The sequence below is a fragment of the Entelurus aequoreus genome, linkage group LG17 (genome assembly GCF_033978785.1).
Source record: "Entelurus aequoreus isolate RoL-2023_Sb linkage group LG17, RoL_Eaeq_v1.1, whole genome shotgun sequence".
Taxonomy (NCBI): Eukaryota; Metazoa; Chordata; class Actinopteri; order Syngnathiformes; family Syngnathidae; genus Entelurus; species Entelurus aequoreus.
The window spans coordinates 2,858,705-2,884,942 of NC_084747.1; the positions used below are offsets into that span (position 1 = coordinate 2,858,705).

The 26,238-nt window shown below is 33.9% G+C and overlaps 1 protein-coding gene across 2 annotated transcripts in view; it reads left to right on the forward strand.

Annotated features, from left to right (window-relative positions):
• kank1a (KN motif and ankyrin repeat domains 1a) overlaps nucleotides 1-26,238 on the forward strand; it is a 453,264-nt gene that overhangs the window by 50,931 nt on the left and 376,095 nt on the right. Inside the window, exon 2 of one of the 2 annotated variants that reach the window (XM_062024418.1) lies at nucleotides 7,952-8,089. The exons of the other annotated variant lie outside the window; for it this stretch is intronic. Within the exon in view, the coding sequence (XP_061880402.1) occupies nucleotides 8,053-8,089 (37 nt within the window). The 5' untranslated portion in view covers nucleotides 7,952-8,052. The remainder of the gene's footprint in view (nucleotides 1-7,951; nucleotides 8,090-26,238) is intronic. 2 annotated transcript variants of the gene reach the window in all.

The following is a 26,238-nucleotide window of genomic DNA, read 5'->3' on the forward strand; positions in this document are numbered from 1 at the left end:
GTATGGCTGTTGACCAAGTATGAATGTCATACATTTTACTTTTTGAAACCGAAACCGATAATTTCCGATATTACATTTTAAAGCATTTATCGGCCGGCCGATATTATCGGACATCCCTAATTGAAACAGATGCACAGATCATTTTTTTTTCACAAATCGCAACACGGACTCAATGATTGTTTTGACACACAGGAATGTAAATAGGAACGCACAAATTGAACACGGACAAGTGGGTCTATTTACGCGAGCACACACAGATTGAGATATCGTCTTGCTGCAATAATACGTCAGTGTTTCCCATAAACTGGCAAGATACCTGTGGCGGTGGGGGCGTGGCTATGGGCGTGGTCACATGACATCATCGAGTAATTTGCATAATTTACTACAATGTTATGATTTTCTCTAAAAAGGCTAAAAAAATGTATACTTACTAATTAATGATAACAGTTTAGTTTTAAACGTCCATCCATCCATTTTACAATATAATTACAACACTTTATGTACATATTTATATACAGATTTGAACAATAATTTATTCACTGAAATATATTTATTAATTGTGGTTCTTACAAAAAATATATCTTATAAAATATAAAAGCTAAAATGTCTCTTAAAGCTCTGCCCCTTTAATTAGTGCATACTAAATAATGTAACTTTAGCCTACTACTACAACCATATTATTTACCAGCAACATAAAGTGAAACAGAGGCAGAGGTGTCCTGCCACAGTCAGTAACAAATAAACAGAAAACAGTAGTGGTCAAATACAAATAAGGCAACAAGAGAAGTATCCTACACTTCTCTTTTGTAAAGTAAATGTGAACAGCTTATATGGGCATCTACATCAACTATATGATCTGCCTGAGAAGCTGGACAGGACAAAAAAAAATAAAACATTTTTTATTTTTTTTTATTTTTATTTGTGGCGGACGTAATTCTTTTGTGGCGGGCCGCCACAAATAAATGAATGTGTGGGAAACACTCTACGTCCTTCCAAAAATGATTAAGTCAAGTTGACTGAGAAACTGCTGAGGAGAAGCGAAACAAGTCCTTCTGGTTTGTGTGTGGGTGTGGGGGTAGGGGTGGGTGTGGGTGTGGGTGTGTGCGTGCGGTGGTGAGGCCCGGCTTACAATTGAGTGTGGTTTGCTCCTTTCAACATCTAATTAAGTTGAGTTTTGTGTCATTGCTCAAACGTAGGGGTTTTTTTTCAGTTCTTTGGCGTCTTGGGTTGTTCTTTTAAGCCTTGTGTAATGTTCTTATTGTTGTTACTCAGCCAGCGTTTGTGGGTCTGATGGACCCAGTGTTTCCCACACATTCATTTATTTGTGGCGGCCCGCCACGAAAGAATTACGTCCACCACAAATAAAATAAAAAATAAATAAATAAAAAAATTAAAATTAAAAAAAATATTTTTTTTTTCCGTCCTGTCCAGCTTCTCAGGCAAATCATATAGTTGATGTAGATGCTCATATCGGCTGTTCACATTTACTTGAAGTGTACTGACTGTGGCAGGACACCTCTGCCTCTGTTTCACTTTATGTTGCTGGTAAATAATATGGTTGTAGTAGTAGGCTAAAGTTAAATTATTTAGTATGCACTAATTAAAGGGGCAGAGCTTTAAGAGACATTTTAGCTAGGGATGTCCGATAATGGCTTTTTGCCGATATCCGATATTCCGATATTGTCCTACTCTTTAATTACCGATATCAACCGATACCGATATCAACCGATATATACAGTCGTGGAATTAACACATTATTATGTCTAATTTGGACAACCAGGTATGGTGAAGATAAGGTACTTTAAAAAAAAAAAATTATAAAATAAAATAAGATAAATAAATTAAAAACATTTTCTTGAATAAAAAAGAAAGTACAACAATATAAAAACAGTTACATAGAAACTAGTAATGAATGAAAATTTGTAAAATTAACTGTTAAAGGTTAGTACTATTAGTGGAGCAGCAGCACGCACAATCATGTGTGCTTACGGACTGTATCCCTTGCAGACTGTATTGATATATATTGATATATAATGTAGGAAGCAGAATATTAATAACAGAAAGAATGAGGAGGGAGGTTTTTTGGGTTGGTGCATTAATTGTAAGTGTATCTTGTGTTTTTTATGTTGATTTAATTTAAAAAAAAAAAAAAAAAAACGATACTGATAATAAAAAAAACGATACCGATAATTACCGATATTACATTTTAACGCATTTATCGGCCGATAATATCGGCAGGCTGATATTATCGGACATCCCTAATTTTAGCTTTTATATTTTATAAGATATATTTTTTGTAAGAACCACAATTAATAAATATATTTCAGTGAATAACTTATTGTTCAAATCTGAATATAAATATGTACATAAAGTGTTGTAATTATATTGTAAAATGGATGGATGGACGTTTAAAACTAAACTGTTATTACTAATTAGTAAGTATACATTTTTTGAGCCTTTTTAGAGAAAATCATATCATTGTAGTAAATGATGCAAATTACTCGATGATGTCATGGTGACCACGCCCATAGCCACGCCCCCACCGCCACAGGTATCTTGGCAGTTTATGGGAAACACTGTGGACCCTGTTGCATTTTGTGGCTTTTAATGCCTCACAATCAAACACTTTTATGTTCAAATACTGAACAGATGTTTACCTTATCCCAATAAACATCTGTTCAGTATGTTAACATAAAAGTCTTTGCTTTATCTGATTTTAAGGAACACTAAAACACAACCTCTCACTAATGTCTGATTGAATGCTAAAACGCTATGACAGACCGCCTTAATTTAAAAATCCTTTTCAAGCCATATTCAGTTGAATGCACTACAAAGCCGACGGCGTTTCTGGGTGTTGTTGATAAACGTTTTTCGCCTTGCATAGGAGAGTTTTAACGTGCACTTACAGATGTAGCGACCAACTGTAGTTACTGACAGTGGGTTTCTGAAGTGTTCCATGTGGTGATATCCTTTACACACTGATGTGGCTTGTTGATGCAGTACAGCCTGAGGGATGGAAGGTCACGGGCTTAGCTGCTTACGTGCAGTGATTTCTCCACATTCTCTGAACCCTTTGATGATATTACGGAGCGTAGATGGTGAAATCCCTAAATTCCTTGCAATAGCTGCTTGAGAAAGGTTTTTCTTAAACTGTTCAACAATTTGCTCAGGCATTTGTTGACAAAGTGGTGACCCTCGCCCCGTCCTTGTTTGTGAATGACTGAGCATTTCATGGAATCTACTTGTATACCCAATCATGGCACCCACCTGTTCCCAATTAGCCTGCACACCTGTGGGATGTTCCTAATAAGTGTTTGATGAGCATTCCTCAACTTTATCAGTATTTATTGCCACCTTTCCCAACTTCTTTGTCACGTGTTGCTGCCATCAAATTCTAAAGTTAATGATTATTTGCACACACAAAAAAAATGTTTATGAGTTTGAACATGAAATATGTTGTCTTTGTAGCATATTCAACTGAATGTGGCTTGAAAAGGATTTGCAAAATATTGTATTCCGTTTATATTTACATCTAACACCATTTCCCAACTCATATGGAAACGGGGTTTGTAATAACTTCACTCCTTCTCTGTGCTTCCACTTGGCGTATTACAAGTGGGGGCCTCTCGTTACCCCCCTGGGCGGCCTATAGGACCTCTTTCCTCTTTTAGTTGGCACGTGGCTCTGCTGTCATTTGACAACGCCGTCTAATCTTAGCTTGCTGAACCTTACCCTCCGTGCACCGGAGGACTGGCGTTGTGTCTGCTTGGGGGTGTTGTGGGCAGGGTGGACGTCGGCAATGAGGCTGACAGGTAAGCTGCACGTGCACGGCTGACATTTAGGCCGGGACGAGTTCCCCCAGATCAGAGTTGATATGCAGCTAGTTTGAAAGTTGCTGTGGTCTGTAATTGCTCTAATTATAGCTGGCCGTCTACGTGCCTAAAGTGCAGAGGTCTGAAGCTGCTAGTTTGATTAGTTTCATTACATTTTTTGAGGACGTGTTCCTCTGAGGATTTCCCCTTTCCCTCCTCCAGGTGTGCACCCATGGAGCAGGACCGCTGGCAGGTGTCGGGTCAGTCCAAACAGGTTTCGCTTGAAGTTTGCATTTTGTGGGTTTGGTCGCTGGCTGCCGTCATGGGAGAGCGGCGGCATGAAATATGTGCACTGGCCGTGTTTGTGTCCACGCTGTCCCTTTTTCGGGAGGTCTTACTATTTAGGTCACGCTGACTGACACTTGTTGGACTCCAAAAGTACAAATATTGTGTGTTAGTCACAGTTCTTGCACTGCAAAAAGTCAGTGTTCAAAAAGAAGAAGAAAAAATACAAAAATGAGGGGTATTTTACTTGAACTAAGCAAAGTTATCTGCCAATAGAACAAGAAAATGTGGCTTGTCAAGACTTTCCAAAACAAGTCAAATTAAAGCTGCAAGCAGCGTTGGTCGGGTCCGCATTTTGGCAGGTGCTAGTCCTAGGTGTCCCAATACTTTTGTCCAGTGGTAGTCCTGAGTGAGACCTACATAGAGGTTTTTGTTTCGTGTCTCTACGATATTCGTACTGGGAGTTAGAGGAAGTTGTGTAGTGTACTACCTTCTCTGCGTTCTGTGCTCACGCTGGTGCTTTTTGCTTTTAAGCAGCCATCTTAAAACAGCAGCGGAGCAACTTTAGTGCTGAGGGTCTTTGAAGGCACGTAAAATCAAAACCGTAGCACGTATCAAAATTCCCTTCACAACTTTTAATCAGAATCCAATCCAATCCAATCCACTTTATTTATATAGCACATTTACACAACAAGAATGTTTCCAAAGTGCTGCACAGCCATGTTAAAAACAATATTAAAAACAATATTAAAAACTATATTAAAAACAATATTAAAAACAATATTATGCTACACCAATGACTGAATAAAAACAACGAATAAATGAATAGAAAACCAATACAGAGACAATATATATATATTCAGAAGGGTTCAATCTTTCTCTCCTGTAGCAGTTTGAAGCCGAAACGACAAACGCCCTCGGAGGAGATAACGTTTGATGTTTGGTGACCGGTTGTAACAAAAATTTCGTTTTGAAGGAGGAATAGCAAACTTCCTGTTGATTTTTGCTGAAGGATGTCAATCTATGAAATGTAGGTCTAGGAGAGACCTACGTAGAGGTATTTGTTTCATGTCTCTAAGACGTTCCTACTGGAAGTTACAAGCAGTTTTGTCCGAGTTTTCCTCTGAGGAGCAGTTTTTTCTCTGTTTTTTTCAAAAATTATATAGAGCACAATTTTGAGTTTTGGGGTTCGTTTTTTTTTAGATCGCAAATTCCAACTGTCCCAATGTGTGTGAGAAGTTTGGTGAGTTTTGAAGTATTTTAAGGGGGTCAAATTAGAGGTCAAAGACGTAAAAAGCGGTGTTTTTAGTAAATTTTTGTCTTGAAGGGGAAATTGCCAACTTCCTGTTGGTTTTTGACCGTGAAATTATGAAATGTAGGTCTAAGTCAGACCTACATAGAGGTTTCCTAGTGGGAGTTACAGGCAGTTTGTTTTTGTTTTTTTCCTAGGGGGCCCTAGAGCGCAGTTTTGATTTTTGGGGTTTGTTTTTTTTACTAAAGTGGTCGGGGCACGTTTTTCTATGTGTGTGTCAAATTTGGTGAGTTTTGAAGCATGTTAAGGGGGGCAAAGTAGTGCGCAAAGCTGTGGAAAAATAATAAAGAATAATAATAAAACCTTACAATAACAATAGGTTCCTTTGTACTGGGTACAGGGCGGACCCTAATTAGCTAACCTCAATGAACCCCAAAATAGCTTAAAATAAGTATATTCTCACTAATAACAAGTGCACTTTTCTTGGTAGAAAAAAAGAGACCTTTTTGCTCAATATGTCGTAAAATATTCTTAAATGAAGTAAATGCTAGTGCCATTATCTTGACATAATGATATGCACTCGGCATTACATTTCTTGAAAGCAGCAAACTTGTACTAAAAACTAATTTATTGTTCTTAATGGAAAGGCAACAAGTTTCCTAGCCGCTCAGGCAAACCATATGGTCTAAAGATGCATTTTTCCATGGATAACATGACATCATCGCGCCAAGTGCGTGCTCTTTCAGTCAATTAGTGCGCATATATACAGCCCGGCCCCCGGCCAACATTTTTAATTGTAATTTTGAGGAATTTATCTGAATGTGCGTGAACTATTTCTCTTCAAAATTGTTAGAAATGTTAAAGGCCTACTGAAATGATTTTTTTTTATTTAAACGGGGATAGCAGATCCATTCTATGTGTCATACTTGATCATTTCGCGATATTGCCATATTTTTGCTGAAAGGATTTAGTAGAGAAAATCGACGATAAAGTTCGCAACTTTTGCTCGCTGATTTTAAAAAAAGCCTTGTCTGTAGCGGAAGTAGCGTGACACACTTAGCTACTGAGCTAACGTGATAGCATCGTTCTCAAATGCATATAGAAACAAAATAAATAAATCCCTGACTGGAAGGATAGACAGCAGATCAACAATACTATTAAACCATGGACATGTAACTACACAGTTAATAATTCTCAGCCTGGCAAAGCTTAACAATGCTGTTGCTAACGACGCTGAAGCTAACTTAGCAACCGGACCTCACAGAGCTATGATAAAAACATTAGCTATCCACCTCCGCCAGCCAGCCCTCATCTGCTCATCAACACCCGTGCTCACCTGCGTTCCAGCGATCGACGAAGGACTTCATCCGATGATCCGTGCGGTTGGCAGCTAGCATTGGCTAGGCGTCTGCTATCCAAGAAAGTCCTCCTGGTTGTGTTGCTACAGCCAGCCGCTAATACACCGATCCCACCTACAACTTTCTTCTTTGCAGTCTCCATTGTTCATTAAACAAATTGCAAAAGATTCACCAACACAGATGTCCAGAATACTGTGGAATTTTGAGATAAAAACAGAGCTTTTTGTATTGGATTCAATGGTGTCCGAATACTTCCTTTGCCGTCGTGACGTCACGCGCATACGTCATATCCAAAGGAGTTTTTCAAGCGGAAGTTTAGCGGGAAATTTAAAATGTCACTTTATAAGTTAACCCGGCCGTATTGGCATGTGTTGCAATGTTAAGATTTCATCATTGATATATAAACTATCAGACTGCGTGGTCGCTAGTAGTGGCTTTCAGTAGGCCTTTAAAATGCATTTTTCCATGGATAACATGACATCATCGCGCCAAGTGCGTGCTCTTTCAGTCAATTAGTGCGCATATATACAGCCCGGTCCCCCGGCCAACATTTTTTTTATTGTAATTTTGAGGAATTTATCTGAATGTGCATGAACTATTTCTGTTCAAAATTGTTTGACATGTTTAAATATTAAGTGTCAGTTTACTGTACTGTGCCAACTGTACTACTATATGAGTACATCTTTTCTATTGTTTCATTGAAAATAAAACAGCAAAGTCCATTTGGCTGTCATCTGTTTTAATTATGACACACAATTGTGTCAAAATCACGATTTTTTTTTAATTTCACGCTTGAAATAAGAAATGATGACTTTAAAAAAGTACTTGTGAGTGTTGATGACACAGCTTTGCAACACTTGATATTCTAGTTTCAAGCATGTTTTACTCAATATAGTTCATCAAATCTCAGCTGTAATATCTTACTGACATCATTTAGGAGCAAAACACTTAAAAGAAGTAAAACACTCTAACATCAAATCTGCTTAGTGAGAAGAATGATCTTATCAGACAGAAAATAAGCAAATATCAGCCTTATTTGACATATTTCATCTTTTTTTTTTTTTTTTTTTTTGAGATATTTCATCTTACCTAGATTTCCCTTTTTGCAGTGTGTGTGAAATATATTCTTCCTTGGGTGACATTTCTGTTATATTTTGTGATGACCACTTGAGTATCTCTGAATGTACAAGAAGTGATTACTCACTGGATCCATGTCATGATGTCATGATTGTGTGTTTCTGCAGGTTGCATGGTGTTGTGGACTTGATGCATGGCCTCTGCACGACCCCGCTCTGTGTTGTTGTTGTTGTTGACGACGTGGGACTGAGCGCGCTCAGCAGCGGCCATGGCTCACACCGTGCACGTGAACGGCAACGACCCAGGTAACCCAAGTTTTGTCATAGGTTCCTTATTTCCGACAACTTGTTTCCTTATTTTTATCTGGACTATTCTAAAGCGGTGTTTTTCAACCACTGTGAGATAATGGGCAGAGTAACTGTGTAATACTCTTCCATATCAGTAGGTGGCAGCAGGTAGCTAATTGCTTTGTAGATGTCGGAAACAGCGGGAGGCAGGGTGCAGGTAAAAAGGTGACTAATGCTTAAACCAAAAATAAACAAAAGGTGAGTGCCCCTAAGAAAAGGCATTGAAGCTTAGGGAAGGCTATGCAAAACTGAACTGGCTACAAAGTAAACAAAAACAGAATGCTGGACGACAGCAAAGACTTACTGTGGAGCAAAGACAATGTACATCCGAACATGACATGACAATCCCCGCAAAAAAGGACAAAAACAACTGAAATATTCTTGACTGCTAAAACAAAGTCGATGCGGGAAATATGGCTCAAAGGAAGACATGAAACTGCTACAGGAAAATACCACAAAAAGAGAAATAAAGCCACCAAAATAGGAGCGCAGGACAAGAAGTAAAACACTACACGCAGGAAAACAGCTATGGGGTGGCATCGCTCGGTTGGTAGAGTGCCTGTGCCAGCAACTCGAGGGTTCCAGGTTCGATTCCCCCTTCCACCATCCCAGTCACTGCCGTTGTGTCCTTGGGCAAGACACGTTACCCACCTGCTCCCAGAGCCACCCACACTGCTTTAAATGGAACTTAGTTCAAGTTTCAAGTTTATTCACAATACCATACAACAATTGCAATAGTAGTGAATATCATTTAAAGGTATTGGTAAGTGAAAGGGTCCCCCAAATAAGCTAGAAGAAGCTTTTGACAGGGGGTCCAGAGGACCGTTTATGTATGGAATGATGAAAAATGGTAGCAAGCACTACAACAACAAAAATAAATAAATAAATAATTAAAAACCAAAAAAAAAAAAACTTAGATATTGGCTTTCACTATGTAAAAGCGCTTTGAGTCACTAGAGAAAAGCGCTATATAAATATAATTCACTTCACCTCACTAAAGCTTAGGGAAGGCGATGTGGAGCAAAACTAAAACTGAACTGGCTACAAAGTCAACAAAAACAGAATGCTGGACGACAGCAAAGACTTACTGTGGAGCAAAGACAAAGTACATCCGAACATGACATGACAATCAACAATGTCCCCGCAAAGAAGGATAAAAACAACTGAAATATTCTTGATTGCTAAAAACAAAGAAGATGCGGGAAATATGGCTCAAAGGAAGACATGAAACTGCTACAGGAAAATACCACAAAAAGAGAAATAAAGCCACCAAAATAGGAGCGCAGGACAAGAAGTAAAACACTACACACAGGAAAACAGCAAATAAGTCAGGGTGTGATGTGACAGGTGGTGACAGTACACCTACTTTGAGACAAGAGCTATAGTGATGCATGCTTGCTTATGCTTTAAAGTCATACCCAACAACGACTTTTTACTGTCAACTGAGTTTAGTTTTTGAATGTTTTGTGCTGGTGTTGTGCCTCCGCATTTTGTCAACAAACGAAAAGACAACATTAAAAAAAACGAAAACATTTTGAAATGAGGAGTAGATCTGAGGTTGATGTAGACTCCAGAGATCCATCTTCTTCCGCGTATCCGAGGTGGGGTCGCGGGGGCAGCAGCCTAAGCAGGGAAGCCCAGACTTCCCTCTCCCCAGCCACTTGGTCCAGCTCGGCGTTCCCAGGCCAGCCGGGAGACAAAGTCTTCCCAACGTGTCCTGGGTCTTCCCCGTGGCCTCCTCTTATTGTTATGCTTAGCATTCATGACTGCCTGCTGTTGCACTCATCAGCCTAGTGGTGGCTCACATCCATCACACACACAGCTATTTCTATTTTTGCCCACAATTATTCTAGTGTTCCCAATGTTAAAAGGATAAAGCCATTGTTTACAAATTTGGTAAATAAATAACCCAAAATTGTATGTGTGTATATATATATGTATATATATATATATATATATATATATATATATATGTATGTATGTATGTATGTATGTATGTATGTATGTATGTATGTATGTATGTATGTATTAGAGATGTCCGATAATATCAGTCTGCCGATATTATCGGCCGATAAATGCGTTAAAATGTAATATCGGAAATTATCGGTATCGTTTTTTTTATTATCAGTATCGGTTTTTTTTTTTAATTTTTTTTTTTAATTAAATCCACATAAAAAACACAAGATACACTTACAATTCCATTTACACTCATTCACACAAAAGGGTTGTTTCTTTCTGTTATCAATATTCTGCTTCCTACATTATATATCAATATATATCAATACAGTCTGCAAGGGATACAGTCCGTAAGCACACATGATTGTGCGTGCTGCTGCTCCACTAATAGTACTAACCTTTAACAGTTAATTTGACAAATTTTCATTAATTACTAGTTTCTATGTAACTGTTTTTATATTGTTTTACTTTCTTTTTTATTCAAGAAAATGTGTTTAATTTAGTTATTTTATTTGATTCATTTTTTAAAAAAGTACCTTATCTTCACCATACCTGGTTGTCCAAATTAGGCATAATAATGTGTTAATTCCACGACTGTATATATCGGTTGATATCGATATCGGTATCGGTAATTAAAGAGTTGGACAATATCGGCATATCGGATATCGGCAAAAAGCCATTATCGGACATCCCTAATATATATATATATTTTTTTTTTTTACTGTACCGAAAATGAACCGAACCGTGACCTCTAAACCGAGGTACGTACCGAACCGACATTTTTGTGTAGCGTTACACCCCTAATCGTATGGGAAGTGAAAAAGTTGTCGGGACGCCCCTTCCTTGTTTTTGTTTTTGTGGCCGGCTGCTGGTCCGCGTTGGAAAGATTTGCACGGTGGGGGTGTGAGAGAGGGTGGGGGTGTGAGAGAGGGTGGGGGTGTGAGAGAGGGTGGGGGTGTGAGAGAGGGTGGGGGTGTGAAAAAGGGTGGGGGTGTGAAAAAGGGTGGGGGTGCAGACACCTGCAGACATCCTGGCATTCCTGGCTGGACTACCAGGAGAGAGTCTTCACAATCCCTCCAGGAATGTGCAGCATGTCAGACATCTTTCAGCTTCTTTGCACGCTCTCCACCTCCACTGAGGTGCACCTTTTATTTACTATGTCTCATTCTTTACACGGCAATACTGCACTAAAAACCTTTATTGTAGTTGATGTAATACACTATACTATATGTTAGTATTCCACGTTAAAAACAACTAATTATATTTATAATGTTGTACATTAGCATGCTAACTTGTGTTTACCCCTCAGTGGTGTAATGTACCTTGCATGCTACTTCTGTTTGCTGAGGCGGTGCTTGCTGGAAACAGTTTGACAACCACTAAGTTAATTGAATACAAATGTCACCAAGTGAGAGGGTTTATGCTAACTAGTCGGAGATGAGGCAATACATTTCTATTTTATAGGTTCTATAGTCAAGATTACCTTGATTTCAAAGACTATAGTCACAAAAAGGCCAAAGAAAACAGCTAAAAACTCCAAATACAAAGTGTTAGGCTGCTCACCTCCTTCAGTTTTAGATTCCGGTTAGTTGTAGACAGTTTTATTTCTTGTTTGTGTGTCTTTTTAAATGGAGGTATCGATCCGATACATTTCTATTTTGAAGGTGTTTTATTTCTTGTTTGTGTGTCCTTTTAAATTTAGGTATCAATCCGATACATTTCTATTTTATATATGTTTTATTTCTTATTAGTGTGAACTTTTGAATTTAGGTATCGATCTGATACATTTCTATTTTATAGGTGTTTTATTTCTTGTTTTTGTGTCCTTTTAAATTTAGGTATCGATCTAATGCATTGGTTTTATAGGTGTTTTATTTCTCGTTTGTGTGTCCTTTTTAGATTTAGGTATCGATTCGATACATTTCTATTTTATTGGTGTTTTATTTCTCGTTTGTGTCCTTTTTAAATTTAGGTATCGATTTGATACATTTCTATTTTATAGGTGTTTTATTCCTCGTTTGTGTCTCTTTTTAAATTAGGTATCTATTCGATACATTTCTATTTTATGGGTGTTTTATTTCTTGTTTGTGTGTCCTTTTTAAATTTAGGTATCGATCCAATAAATTTCTGTTTTATAGGTGTTTTATTTCTGTTTTTGTGTCCTTTTAAATTTAGGTATCGATCCGATACATTTCTATTTTATAGGTGTTTTATTTCTGTTTTTGTGTACTTTTATATTTGGGTATCAATCCGATACATCTCTATTTTGTAGGTGTTTTATTTCTTGTTTGTGTGTCCTTTTAAGTGTAGGTATCGATCCAATACATTTCTATTTTGTAAGTGTTTTATTTCTTGTTTGTGTGTCCTTTTAAGTGTAGGTATCGATCCGATACATTTCTATTTTGTAGGTGTTTTATTTCTTGTTTGTGTCCTTTTAAATGTAGGTATCGATACGATACATTTCTATTTTGTAGGTGTTTTATTTCTTGTTTGTGTCCTTTTAAATTTAAGTATTGATCCAATACATTTCTATTTTGTAGGTGTTTTATTTTTTGTTTTTGTGTCGTTTTAAATTTAGGTATCTATTCGATACATTTCTATTTTATAGGTGTTTTATTTCTCGTTTGTGTGTCCTTTTAAATTTAGGTATCGATCTGATACATTTCTATTTTATAGGTGTTTTATTTCGGTTTTTGTGTACTTTTATATTTAGGTGTCGATCCGATACATTTCTATTTTGTAAGTGTTTTATTTCTTGTTTGTGTGTCCTTTTAAATGTAGGTATCGATCCGATACATTTCTATTTTGTAGGTGTTTTATTTCTTGTTTGTGTCCTTTTAAATGTAGGTATCGATCCGATACATTTCTATTTTGTAGGTGCTTTATTTCTTGTTTGTTTGTCCCTTTAAATTTAGGTATCTATTTGATACATTTCTATTTTATCGGTGTTTTATTTCTGGTTTGTGTGTCTTGTGTTGTCTCAGCGTTGAAGAACGCAGATGAAGTTGAACCATCAACCTGTCATAAATAGTTTTACTGCTCACAATAAAAATGTACATGTTGTCGTTGACGGCACCAAAATACCTTCCAAGAATATCTCAACTACCAAATCTGTGAAAGGTGAGTCACCTGTTGTGGTGTGTTCAAGTACAATGGGTTAAAGGCCTACTGAAAGCCACTACTACCGACCACGCAGTCTGATAGTTTATATATCAATGATGAAATCTTAACATTATAACACATGCCAATACGGCCGGGTTAACTTATAAAGTGACATTTTAAATTTGCCGCTAAACTTCCGGTTCGAAACGCCTCTGAGGATGACGTATGCGCGTGACGTAGACCGGCGAACACGGGTATGCCTTCCACATTGAAGCCAATACGAAAAAGCTCTGTTTTCATTTCATAATTCCACAGTATTCTGGACATCTGTGTTGGTGAATCTGTTTCAATCATGTTCATTGCATTATGGAGAAGGAAGCCGAGCAAGCAAAGAAGAAAGTTGTCGGTGCGAAATGGACGTATTTTTCGAACGTAGTCAGCAACAACAGTACACAGCCGGCGCTTCTTTGTTTACATTCCCGAAAGATGCAGTCAAGATGGAAGAACTCGGATAACAGAGACTCTAACCAGGAGGACTTTTGACTTCGATACACAGACGCCTGTAGAGAACTGGGACAACACAGACTCTTACCAGGATTACTTTGATTTGGATGACAAAGACGCAGACGTGCTACTGTGAGTATGCAGCTTTGGCTTCTAAACATTTGATCGCTTGACCGTATGTGCGCAACTTTTTTTTTGCGTATGTACGTAACTTTTTTAAAATATATAAGCTTTATGAACCTTGGGTTAGGTGAACGGTCTTTTGGGCTGAGTGATTGTGTGTGTTGATCAGGTGTTTGAATTGTATTGGCGTGTTCTATGGAGCTAGGAGCTAGCAGAGGAGCTAGGAGCTAGCATAACACGTACCGTACCGTACGTGCGCGTCACGTACGTAACTTTTTAAAAATATATAAGCTTTATGAACCTTGGGTTAGGTAAACGGTCATTTGGGCTGAGTGATTGTGTGTGTTGATCAGGTGTTTGAATTGTATTGGCGTGTTCTATGGAGCTAGGAGCTAGCAGAGGAGCTAGGAGCTAGCGTAACAAACACGCAGGTGTTTTTATGCAGGATTAATTTGTGGCATATTAAATATAAGCCTGGTTGTGTTGTGGCTAATAGAGTATATATATGTCTTGTGTTTATTTACTGTTGTAGTCATTCCCAGCTGAATATCAGGTCACCCCCGCCTCTCACAGCATCTTCCCTATCTGAATAGCTTCAACTCCCCACTAGTCCTTCACTTGCACTTTACTCATCCACAAATCTTTCATCCTCGCTCAAATTAATGGGGAAATTGTCGCTTTCTCGGTCCGAATCTCTCTCACTTCATGCGGCCATCATTGTAAACAATAGGGAACTTTGCGTATATGTTCAACTGACTACGTCACGCTACTTCCGGTAGGGGCAAGCCTTTTTTTTATCAGATACCAAAAGTTGCAATCTTTATCGTCGTTGTTCTATACTAAATCCTTTCAGCAAAAATATGGCAATATCGCGAAATGATCAAGTATGACACATAGAATAGATCTGCTATCCCCGTTTAAATAAAAAAAATTCATTTCAGTAGGCTTTTAATTGAGCTTTTATTGATCTGTGGCGTTCACCTCTTGTGGTCCTCGGAAATAAAGCACACATCTAGTCTCTCTCCCACATTCACCACATCTTCTTCATCACCATTTATGAGAAAAGTGTGAGACAAATTCCTGATATTTTTGGGGGTTTGGCATCATCTGAGTTGTGAGTCCAGTTGTTGGGTTTGGCAGCAAGAACTTGCGGTGTGTTGCCAGTCCTCTTAGAAAAGGGCAGGAATGTGCAGCATGTACTTCCTGTTTGGTTTCCTGTCTTTTATGGGCGCACAGCGGACGTGTCGCAAGGCTGGCTGGGAGACTTTCACACACTTGTGACTTTTTTCTTCTTCTTCTCAATAATTACACGTATGGAACTTTTTACACCAAGCCAGGAAATAACAGCAGTTATGGATACTTCTCTTGTTGCCTTATTTGTATTTGACCACTACTGTGTTCTGTTTATTTGTTACTGACTGTGGCAGGACACCTCTGCCTCTGTTTCACTTTATGTTGCTGGTAAATAATATGCTTGTAGTAGTAGGCTAAAGTTACATTATTTAGTATGCACTAATTAAAGGGGCAGAGCTTTAAGAGACATTTTAGCTTTTATATTTTATAAGATATATTTTTTGTAAGAACCACAATTAATAAATATATTTCAGTGAATAACTTATTGTTCAAATCTGTATATAAATATGTACATAAAGTGTTGTAATTATATTGTAAAATGGATGGATGGACGTTTAAAACTGAACTGTTATTATTATTAATTAGTAAGCATACATTTTTTTAGCCTTTTTAGAGAAAATCATATCATTGTAGTAAATTATGCAAATTACTGTCATGGTGACCACGCCCATAGCCACGCCCCCACCGCCACAGGTATCTTGGCAGTTTATGGGAAACACTGAACAGTGTGTAGGTGCATGTGCGCGTGTGTGTGCGTGTGCGAGCACAGTCTAGTCCAGTGTTTTTCAACCACTGTGCCGCGGGAAATTATGCAACTTCACCTAATTGGTCCCAAAAATATTTTTTGCCAATAAATAATTCTAATTAGAGACGTCGATGCCGATAAATGCTTTAAAATGTAATATCAGAAATGATCGGTATCAGTTTCAACCTCCCGATTTTCCCAGGAGACTCCCGAATTTCAGTGCCCCTCCCGACAATCTCCCGGGGCAACCATTCTACCGAATTTCTCCCGATTTCCACCCGGTCAACAATATTGGGGGCGTGTCTTAAAGGCGCTGCCTTCAGGGACCTCTACAAGCTGTCGTCACTTCCGCTTTTCCTCCACACAAACAGCGTGCCGGCCCAGTCACATAATATATGCGGCTTTTACACACACACAAGTGAATGCAAGGTATTCTTGGTCAACAGCCATACAGGCCACACTGAGGGTGGCCGTATAAACAACTTTAACACTGTTACAAATAGGCGCAACACTGTGAACCCACACCAAACAAGAATGACAAACACACAATCGATTCGATACATTTCTATTTTATAGGTTCTATAGTCAAGATTACTTTGCTTTTACAGACTATAGTCACAAAAAGGCCAAAGAAAACACCTAAAAACTCAAAATACAAACTGTTAGGCTACTCAACTCGTTCAGTTTTAGATTCCGGTTAGTCGTAGACGGTGTTTTATTTCCGTTTGTGTGTCATTTTAGGTATCGATTCCGATACATTTCTATTTTATAGGTTCTATAGTCAAGATTACCTTGCTTTTAAGGACTATAGTCACAAAAAAGCCAAAGAAAACACCTAAAAACTCAAAATACAAACTGTTAGGCTACTCACCTCAATCACTTTTAGATTCCGGTTAGTTGTAGACAGTTTTATTTCTTGTTTTTGTGTCCTTTTAAATTTAGGTATCGATCTGATACATTTCTATTTATAGGTGTTTTATTTCTCGTTTTTGTGTGATACTTTTAAATGTAGGTATCGATGCGATACATTTCTTTCTTATAGGCGTTTTATTTCTCGTTTGTGTGTCCTTAGAAATGTATCGGATTCATACCTAAATTTCGTTTTATAGGTTCTATAGTCAAGAATACTTTGCTTTTAAAGACTATAGTCACAAAAAAGCCAAAGAAAACACCTAAAATCTCAAAATACAAACTGTTAGGCTACTCACCTCCTTCAGTTTTAGATTCCGGTTAGTTGTAGACAGTGTTTTATTTCCGTTTGTGTGTCATTTTAGGTATCGATCTGATACATTTTTATTTTATAGGTTTTATAGTCAAGAGTACCTTGTTTTTAAGGACTATAGTCACAAAAAAAAGCCGAAGAAAACACCTAAAAACTCAAAATACAAACTGTTAGGCTACTCACCTCAATCACTTTTAGATTCCGGTTAGTTGTAGACAGTTTTATTTCTTGTTTGTGTGTCCTTTTAAATTTAGGTATCGATCCGATACATTTCTATTTTATAGGTTCTATAGTCAAGATTACCTTGCTTTTAAGAACTATAGTCACAAAAAACCCAAAGAAAACACCTAAAAACTCAAAATACAAACTGTTAGGCTACTCACCTCGTTCAGTTTTAGATTCCGGTTAATCGTAGACAGTTTTATTTCAGTTTGTGTGTCATTTTAGGTATCGATCCGATACATTTCTATTTTATAGGTTCTATAGTCAAGATTACCTTGCTTTTAAGAACTATAGTCACAAAAAACCCAAAGAAAACACCTAAAAACTCAAAATACAAACTGTTAGGCTACTCACCTCGTTCAGTTTTAGATTCCGGTTAATCGTAGACAGTTTTATTTCAGTTTGTGTGTCATTTTAGGTATCGATCCGATACATTTCTATTTTATAGGTTCTATAGTCAAGATTACCTTGCTTTTAAGGACTATAGTCACAAAAAAGCCAAAGAAAACACCTAAAATCTCAAAATACAAACTGTTAGGCTACTCACCTCAATCAGTTTTAGATTCCGGTTAGTTGTAGACAGTTTTATTTCTTGTTTGTGTGTCCTTTTAAATTTATTTCTCGTTTTTGTGTCCTTTTAAATTTAGTTATCGATCTGATACATTTCTATTTATAGGCGTTTTATTTCTCGTTTTTGTGTGAACTTTTAAATTTAGGTATCGATACGATACATTTCTTTCTTATAGGCGTTTTATTTCTCGTTTGTGTGTCCTTAGAAATGTGTCGGATTCATACCTAAATTTCGTTTTATAGGTTCTATAGTCAAGAATACTTTGCTTTTAAAGACTATAGTCACAAAAAAGCCAAATAAAACACCTAAAAACTCAAAATACAAACTGTTAGGCTACTCACCTCCTTCAGTTTTAGATTCCGGTTAGTCGTAGACAGTGTTTTATTTCCGTTTGTGTGTCATTTTAGGTATCGATCTGATACATTTCTATTTTATAGGTTCTATAGTCAAGATTACCTTGCTTTTAAGGACTATAGTCAAAAAAAAAAGCCAAAGAAAACACCTAAAAACTCAAAATACAAACTGTTAGGCTACTCACCTCAATCACTTTTAGATTCCGGTTAGTTGTAGACAGTTTTATTTCTTGTTTTTGTGTCATTTTAAATTTATTTCTCGTTTTTGTGTCCTTTTAAATTTAGTTATCGATCTGATACATTTCTATTTATAGGTGTTTTATTTCTCGTTTTTGAGTGAACTTTTAAATTTAGGTATCGATATGATACATTTCTTTCTTATAGGCGTTTTATTTCTCGTTTGTGTGTCCTTTAGAAATGTATCGGATTGATACCTAAATTTCGTTTTATAGGTTCTATAGTCAAGAATACTTTGCTTTTAAAGACTATAGTCACAAAAAAGCCAAAGAAAACACCTAAAATCTCAAAATACAAACTGTTAGGCTACTCACCTCCTTCAGTTTTAGATTCCGGTTAGTTGTAGACAGTTTTATTTCTTGTTTGTGTGTCTTTTTAAATTTAGGTATCGATTCAATACATTTCTATTTTATAGATGTTTTATTTCCATTTTTGTGTCCATTTAAATTTAGGTATCGATCCGATACATTTCTATTTCATAGGTTCCATAATCAAGATTACTTTGAATGACAAACACATTTCGTGAGAACATCCGCACCGTAACACAACATAAACACAACACAACAAATACCCGGAACCCCTTGCAGCACTAACTTTTCCGGGACGCTACAATATACACCCCCCGCTATCCCCACCCACAAGAGCATGTCCCAAATTCCAAGCTGCTGTTTTGAGGCATGTTAAAAGAAATAATGCACTTTGTGACTTCAATAATAAATATGGCAGTGCCTTGTTGGCACTTTTTTCCATAACTGGAGTTGATTTATTTTGGAAAAGCTTGTTACATTGTTTAATGCATCCAGCGGGGCATCACACATAATAATGTGTTAATTCCACGACTGTATATATCGGTATCGCTTGATATCGCAATCGGCAAAAAAGCCATTATTGGACATCTCTAGTTGCAATAAAAGTAGCAGCTGCTTTTTACTGCACTGTAACACTCCCTCACTTGTCTTTTGCTCATGAGGTCATCGCTCAGCTGTTCCAGGGTTTTGGTGGTACCAGGAGAGCGCCTGTCACCATGGTCTGTCACCCTGGTCTGTCACCCTGGTCTGTCACCCTGGTCTGCTGGTGCTGGTGTGGCACAGAGGCTCTAGTCATCAGTGCAGTGTTGGCAAGGAGCGTGCACACATTGTTGTCTGGTCTCCCACAGGGAACCAAACAACAATGTGTGCAGTAAATTTCCAACTATAAGCTGCTGCTTTTTTTCCTACACTTTGATCCTAGCGGCTTATTAAACGGTGCAGAGGACTCGTGGATTTTCTTGGCGGACAGTCATAGTGCAAATGGTTTAAAAAATAAAAATAAACACCAAAAGCAAATAAACTAAATATCAATCAATCAATCAATGTTCAGGGTTTCCCACATATTACATGTTATTATGAATGTTACTAGATACTACATATATGTATGTACATCATGTATATATTACATGTTATTATGAATGTTACTACATGACATATATACTTACATCATGTATATATTACATGTTATTATGAATGTTACTACATGACATATATACTTACATCATGTATATATTACATGTTATTATGAATGTTACTACATGACATATATACTTACATCATGTATATATTACATGTTATTATGAATGTTACTACATGACATTAATACTTACATCATGTATATATTACATGTTATTATGAATGTTACTACATGACATGTATACTTACATCACGTATATATTACATGTTATTATGAATGTTACTACATGACATATATACTTACATCATGTATATATTACATGTTATTATGAATGTTACTACATGACATATATACTTACATCATGTATATATTACATGTTATTATGAATGTTACTACATGACATATATACTTACATCATGTATATATTACATGTTATTATGAATGTTACTACATGACATATATACTTACATCATGTATATATTACATGTTATTATGAATGTTACTACATGACATTAATACTTACATCATGTATATATTACATGTTATTATGAATGTTACTACATGACATGTATACTTACATCATGTATATATTACATGTTATTATGAATGTTACTACATGACATATATACTTACATCATGTATATATTACATGTTATTATGAATGTTACTAGATACTACATATATACTTACATCATGTATATATTACATGTTATTATGAATGTTACTACATGACATATATACTTACATCATGTATATATGACATGTTATTATGAATGTTACTACATGACATATATACTTACATCATGTATATATTACATGTTATTATGAATGTTACTACATGACATATATACTTACATCATGTATATATTACATGTTATTATGAATGTTACTACATGACATATATACTTACATCATGTATATATTACATGTTATTATGAATGTTACTACATGACATTAATACTTACATCATGTATATATTACATGTTATTATGAATGTTACTACATGACATGTATACTTACATCATGTATATATTACATGTTATTATGAATGTTACTACATGACATATATACTTACATCATGTATATATTACATGTTATTATGAATGTTACTAGATACTACATATATACTTACATCATGTATATATTACATGTTATTATGAATGTTACTACATGACATATATACTTACATCATGTATATATGACATGTTGTTATGAATGTTACTACATGACATATATACTTACATCATGTATATAGGACATGTTGTTATGAATGTTACTACATGACATATATACTTACATCATGCCTATATTACATGTTATTATGAATGTTACTACATGACATATATACTTACATCATGTATATATTACATGTTATTATGAATGTTACTACATGACATATACTTACATCATGTATATATTACATGTTATTATGAATGTTACTACATGACATATATACTTACATCATGTATATATTACATGTTATTATGAATGTTACTACATGACATATATACTTACATCATGTATATATGACATGTTATTATGAATGTTACTACATGACATATATACTTACATCATGTATATATTACATGTTATGAATGTTACTACATGACATATATACTTACATCATGTACATATGACATGTTGTTATGAATGTTACTACATGACATATATACTTACATCATGTATATATTACATGTTATTATGAATGTTACTACATGACATATATACTTACATCATGTATATATTACATGTTATGAATATTACTACATGACATATATACTTACATCACGTATATATTACATGTTATTATGAATGTTACTACATGACATATATACTTACATCACGTATATATTACATGTTGTTATGAATGTTACTACATGACATATATACTTACATCGTGTATATATTACATGTTATTATGAATGTTACTACATGACATATATACTTACATCATGTATATATTACATGTTATTATGAATGTTACTACATGACATATATACTTACATCATGTATATATTACATGTTATTATGAATGTTACTACATGACATATATACTTACATCATGTATATATTACATGTTATTATGAATGTTACTACATGACATGTATACTTACATCATGTATATATTACATGTTATTATGAATGTTACTACATGACATATATACTTACATCATGTATATATTACATGTTATTATGAATGTTACTAGATACTACATATATACTTACATCATGTATATATTACATGTTATTATGAATGTTACTACATGACATATATACTTACATCATGTATATATGACATGTTGTTATGAATGTTACTACATGACATATATACTTACATCATGTATATAGGACATGTTGTTATGAATGTTACTACATGACATATATACTTACATCATGCCTATATTACATGTTATTATGAATGTTACTACATGACATATATACTTACATCATGCCTATATTACATGTTATTATGAATGTTACTACATGACATATATACTTACATCATGTATATATTACATGTTATTATGAATGTTACTACATGACATATACTTACATCATGTATATATTACATGTTATTATGAATGTTACTACATGACATATATACTTACATCATGTATATATTACATGTTATTATGAATGTTACTACATGACATATATACTTACATCATGTATATATGACATGTTATTATGAATGTTACTACATGACATATATACTTACATCATGTACATATGACATGTTATGAATGTTACTACATGACATATATACTTACATCATGTATATATTACATGTTATTATGAATATTACTACATGACATATATACTTACATCATGTATATATTACATGTTATTATGAATGTTACTACATGACATATATACTTACATCACGTATATATTACATGTTATTATGAATGTTACTACATGACATATATACTTACATCACGTATATATTACATGTTGTTATGAATGTTACTACATGACATATATACTTACATCATGTATATATTACATGTTATTATGAATGTTACTACATGACATGTATACTTACATCATGTATATATTACATGTTATTATGAATGTTACTACATGACATATATACTTACATCATGTATATATTACATGTTATTATGAATGTTACTAGATACTACATATATACTTACATCATGTATACATTACATGTTATTATGAATGTTACTACATGACATATATACTTACATCATGTATATATTACATGTTATTATGAATGTTACTACATGACATATATACTTACATCATGTATATATGACATGTTATTATGAATGTTACTACATGACATATATACTTACATCATGTATATATTACATGTTATGAATGTTACTACATGACATATATACTTACATCATGTACATATGACATGTTGTTATGAATGTTACTACATGACATATATACTTACATCATGTATATATTACATGTTATTATGAATGTTACTAGATACTACATATATACTTACATCATGTATATATTACATGTTATTATGAATGTTACTACATGACATATATACTTACATCATGTATATATGACATGTTGTTATGAATGTTACTACATGACATATATACTTACATCATGTATATATTACATGTTATTATGAATGTTACTACATGACATATATACTTACATCATGTATATATTACATGTTATTATGAATGTTACTACATGACATATATACTTACATCATGTATATATTACATGTTATTATGAATGTTACTACATGACATGTATACTTACATCATGTATATATTACATGTTATTATGAATGTTACTACATGACATATATACTTACATCATGTATATATTACATGTTATTATGAATGTTACTAGATACTACATATATACTTACATCATGTATATATTACATGTTATTATGAATGTTACTACATGACATATATACTTACATCATGTATATATGACATGTTGTTATGAATGTTACTACATGACATATATACTTACATCATGTATATAGGACATGTTGTTATGAATGTTACTACATGACATATATACTTACATCATGCCTATATTACATGTTATTATGAATGTTACTACATGACATATATACTTACATCATGTATATATTACATGTTATTATGAATGTTACTACATGACATATACTTACATCATGTATATATTACATGTTATTATGAATGTTACTACATGACATATATACTTACATCATGTATATATTACATGTTATTATGAATGTTACTACATGACATATATACTTACATCATGTATATATGACATGTTATTATGAATGTTACTACATGACATATATACTTACATCATGTATATATTACATGTTATGAATGTTACTACATGACATATATACTTACATCATGTACATATGACATGTTATGAATGTTACTACATGACATATATACTTACATCATGTATATATTACATGTTATTATGAATATTACTACATGACATATATACTTACATCATGTATATATTACATGTTATTATGAATGTTACTACATGACATATATACTTACATCACGTATATATTACATGTTATTATGAATGTTACTACATGACATATATACTTACATCACGTATATATTACATGTTGTTATGAATGTTACTACATGACATATATACTTACATCATGTATATATTACATGTTATTATGAATGTTACTACATGACATGTATACTTACATCATGTATATATTACATGTTATTATGAATGTTACTACATGACATATATACTTACATCATGTATATATTACATGTTATTATGAATGTTACTAGATACTACATATATACTTACATCATGTATACATTACATGTTATTATGAATGTTACTACATGACATATATACTTACATCATGTATATATTACATGTTATTATGAATGTTACTACATGACATATATACTTACATCATGTATATATGACATGTTATTATGAATGTTACTACATGACATATATACTTACATCATGTATATATTACATGTTATGAATGTTACTACATGACATATATACTTACATCATGTACATATGACATGTTGTTATGAATGTTACTACATGACATATATACTTACATCATGTATATATTACATGTTATTATGAATGTTACTAGATACTACATATATACTTACATCATGTATATATTACATGTTATTATGAATGTTACTACATGACATATATACTTACATCATGTATATATGACATGTTGTTATGAATGTTACTACATGACATATATACTTACATCATGTATATAGGACATGTTGTTATGAATGTTACTACATGACATATATACTTACATCATGCCTATATTACATGTTATTATGAATGTTACTACATGACATATATACTTACATCATGTATATATTACATGTTATTATGAATGTTACTACATGACATATACTTACATCATGTATATATTACATGTTATTATGAATGTTACTACATGACATATATACTTACATCATGTATATATTACATGTTATTATGAATGTTACTACATGACATATATACTTACATCATGTATATATGACATGTTATTATGAATGTTACTACATGACATATATACTTACATCATGTATATATTACATGTTATGAATGTTACTACATGACATATATACTTACATCATGTATATATTACATGTTATTATGAATGTTACTACATGACATGTATACTTACATCATGTATATATTACATGTTATTATGAATGTTACTACATGACATATATACTTACATCATGTATATATTACATGTTATTATGAATGTTACTAGATACTACATATATACTTACATCATGTATATATTACATGTTATTATGAATGTTACTACATGACATGTATACTTACATCATGTACATATGACATGTTGTTATGAATGTTACTACATGACATATATACTTACATCATGTATATATTACATGTTATTATGAATGTTACTACATGACATATATACTTACATCATGTATATATTACATGTTGTTATGAATATTACTACATGACATATATACTTACATCACGTATATATTACATGTTATTATGAATGTTACTACATGACATATATACTTACATCACGTATATATTACATGTTGTTATGAATGTTACTACATGACATATATACTTACATCATGTATATATTACATGTTATTATGAATGTTACTACATGACATATATACTTACATCATGTATATATTACATGTTATTATGAATGTTACTACATGACATGTATACTTACATCATGTATATATTACATGTTATTATGAATGTTACTACATGACATATATACTTACATCATGTATATATTACATGTTATTATGAATGTTACTAGATACTACATATATACTTACATCATGTATATATTACATGTTATTATGAATGTTACTACATGACATATATACTTACATCATGTATATATGACATGTTGTTATGAATGTTACTACATGACATATATACTTACATCATGTATATAGGACATGTTATGAATGTTACTACATGACA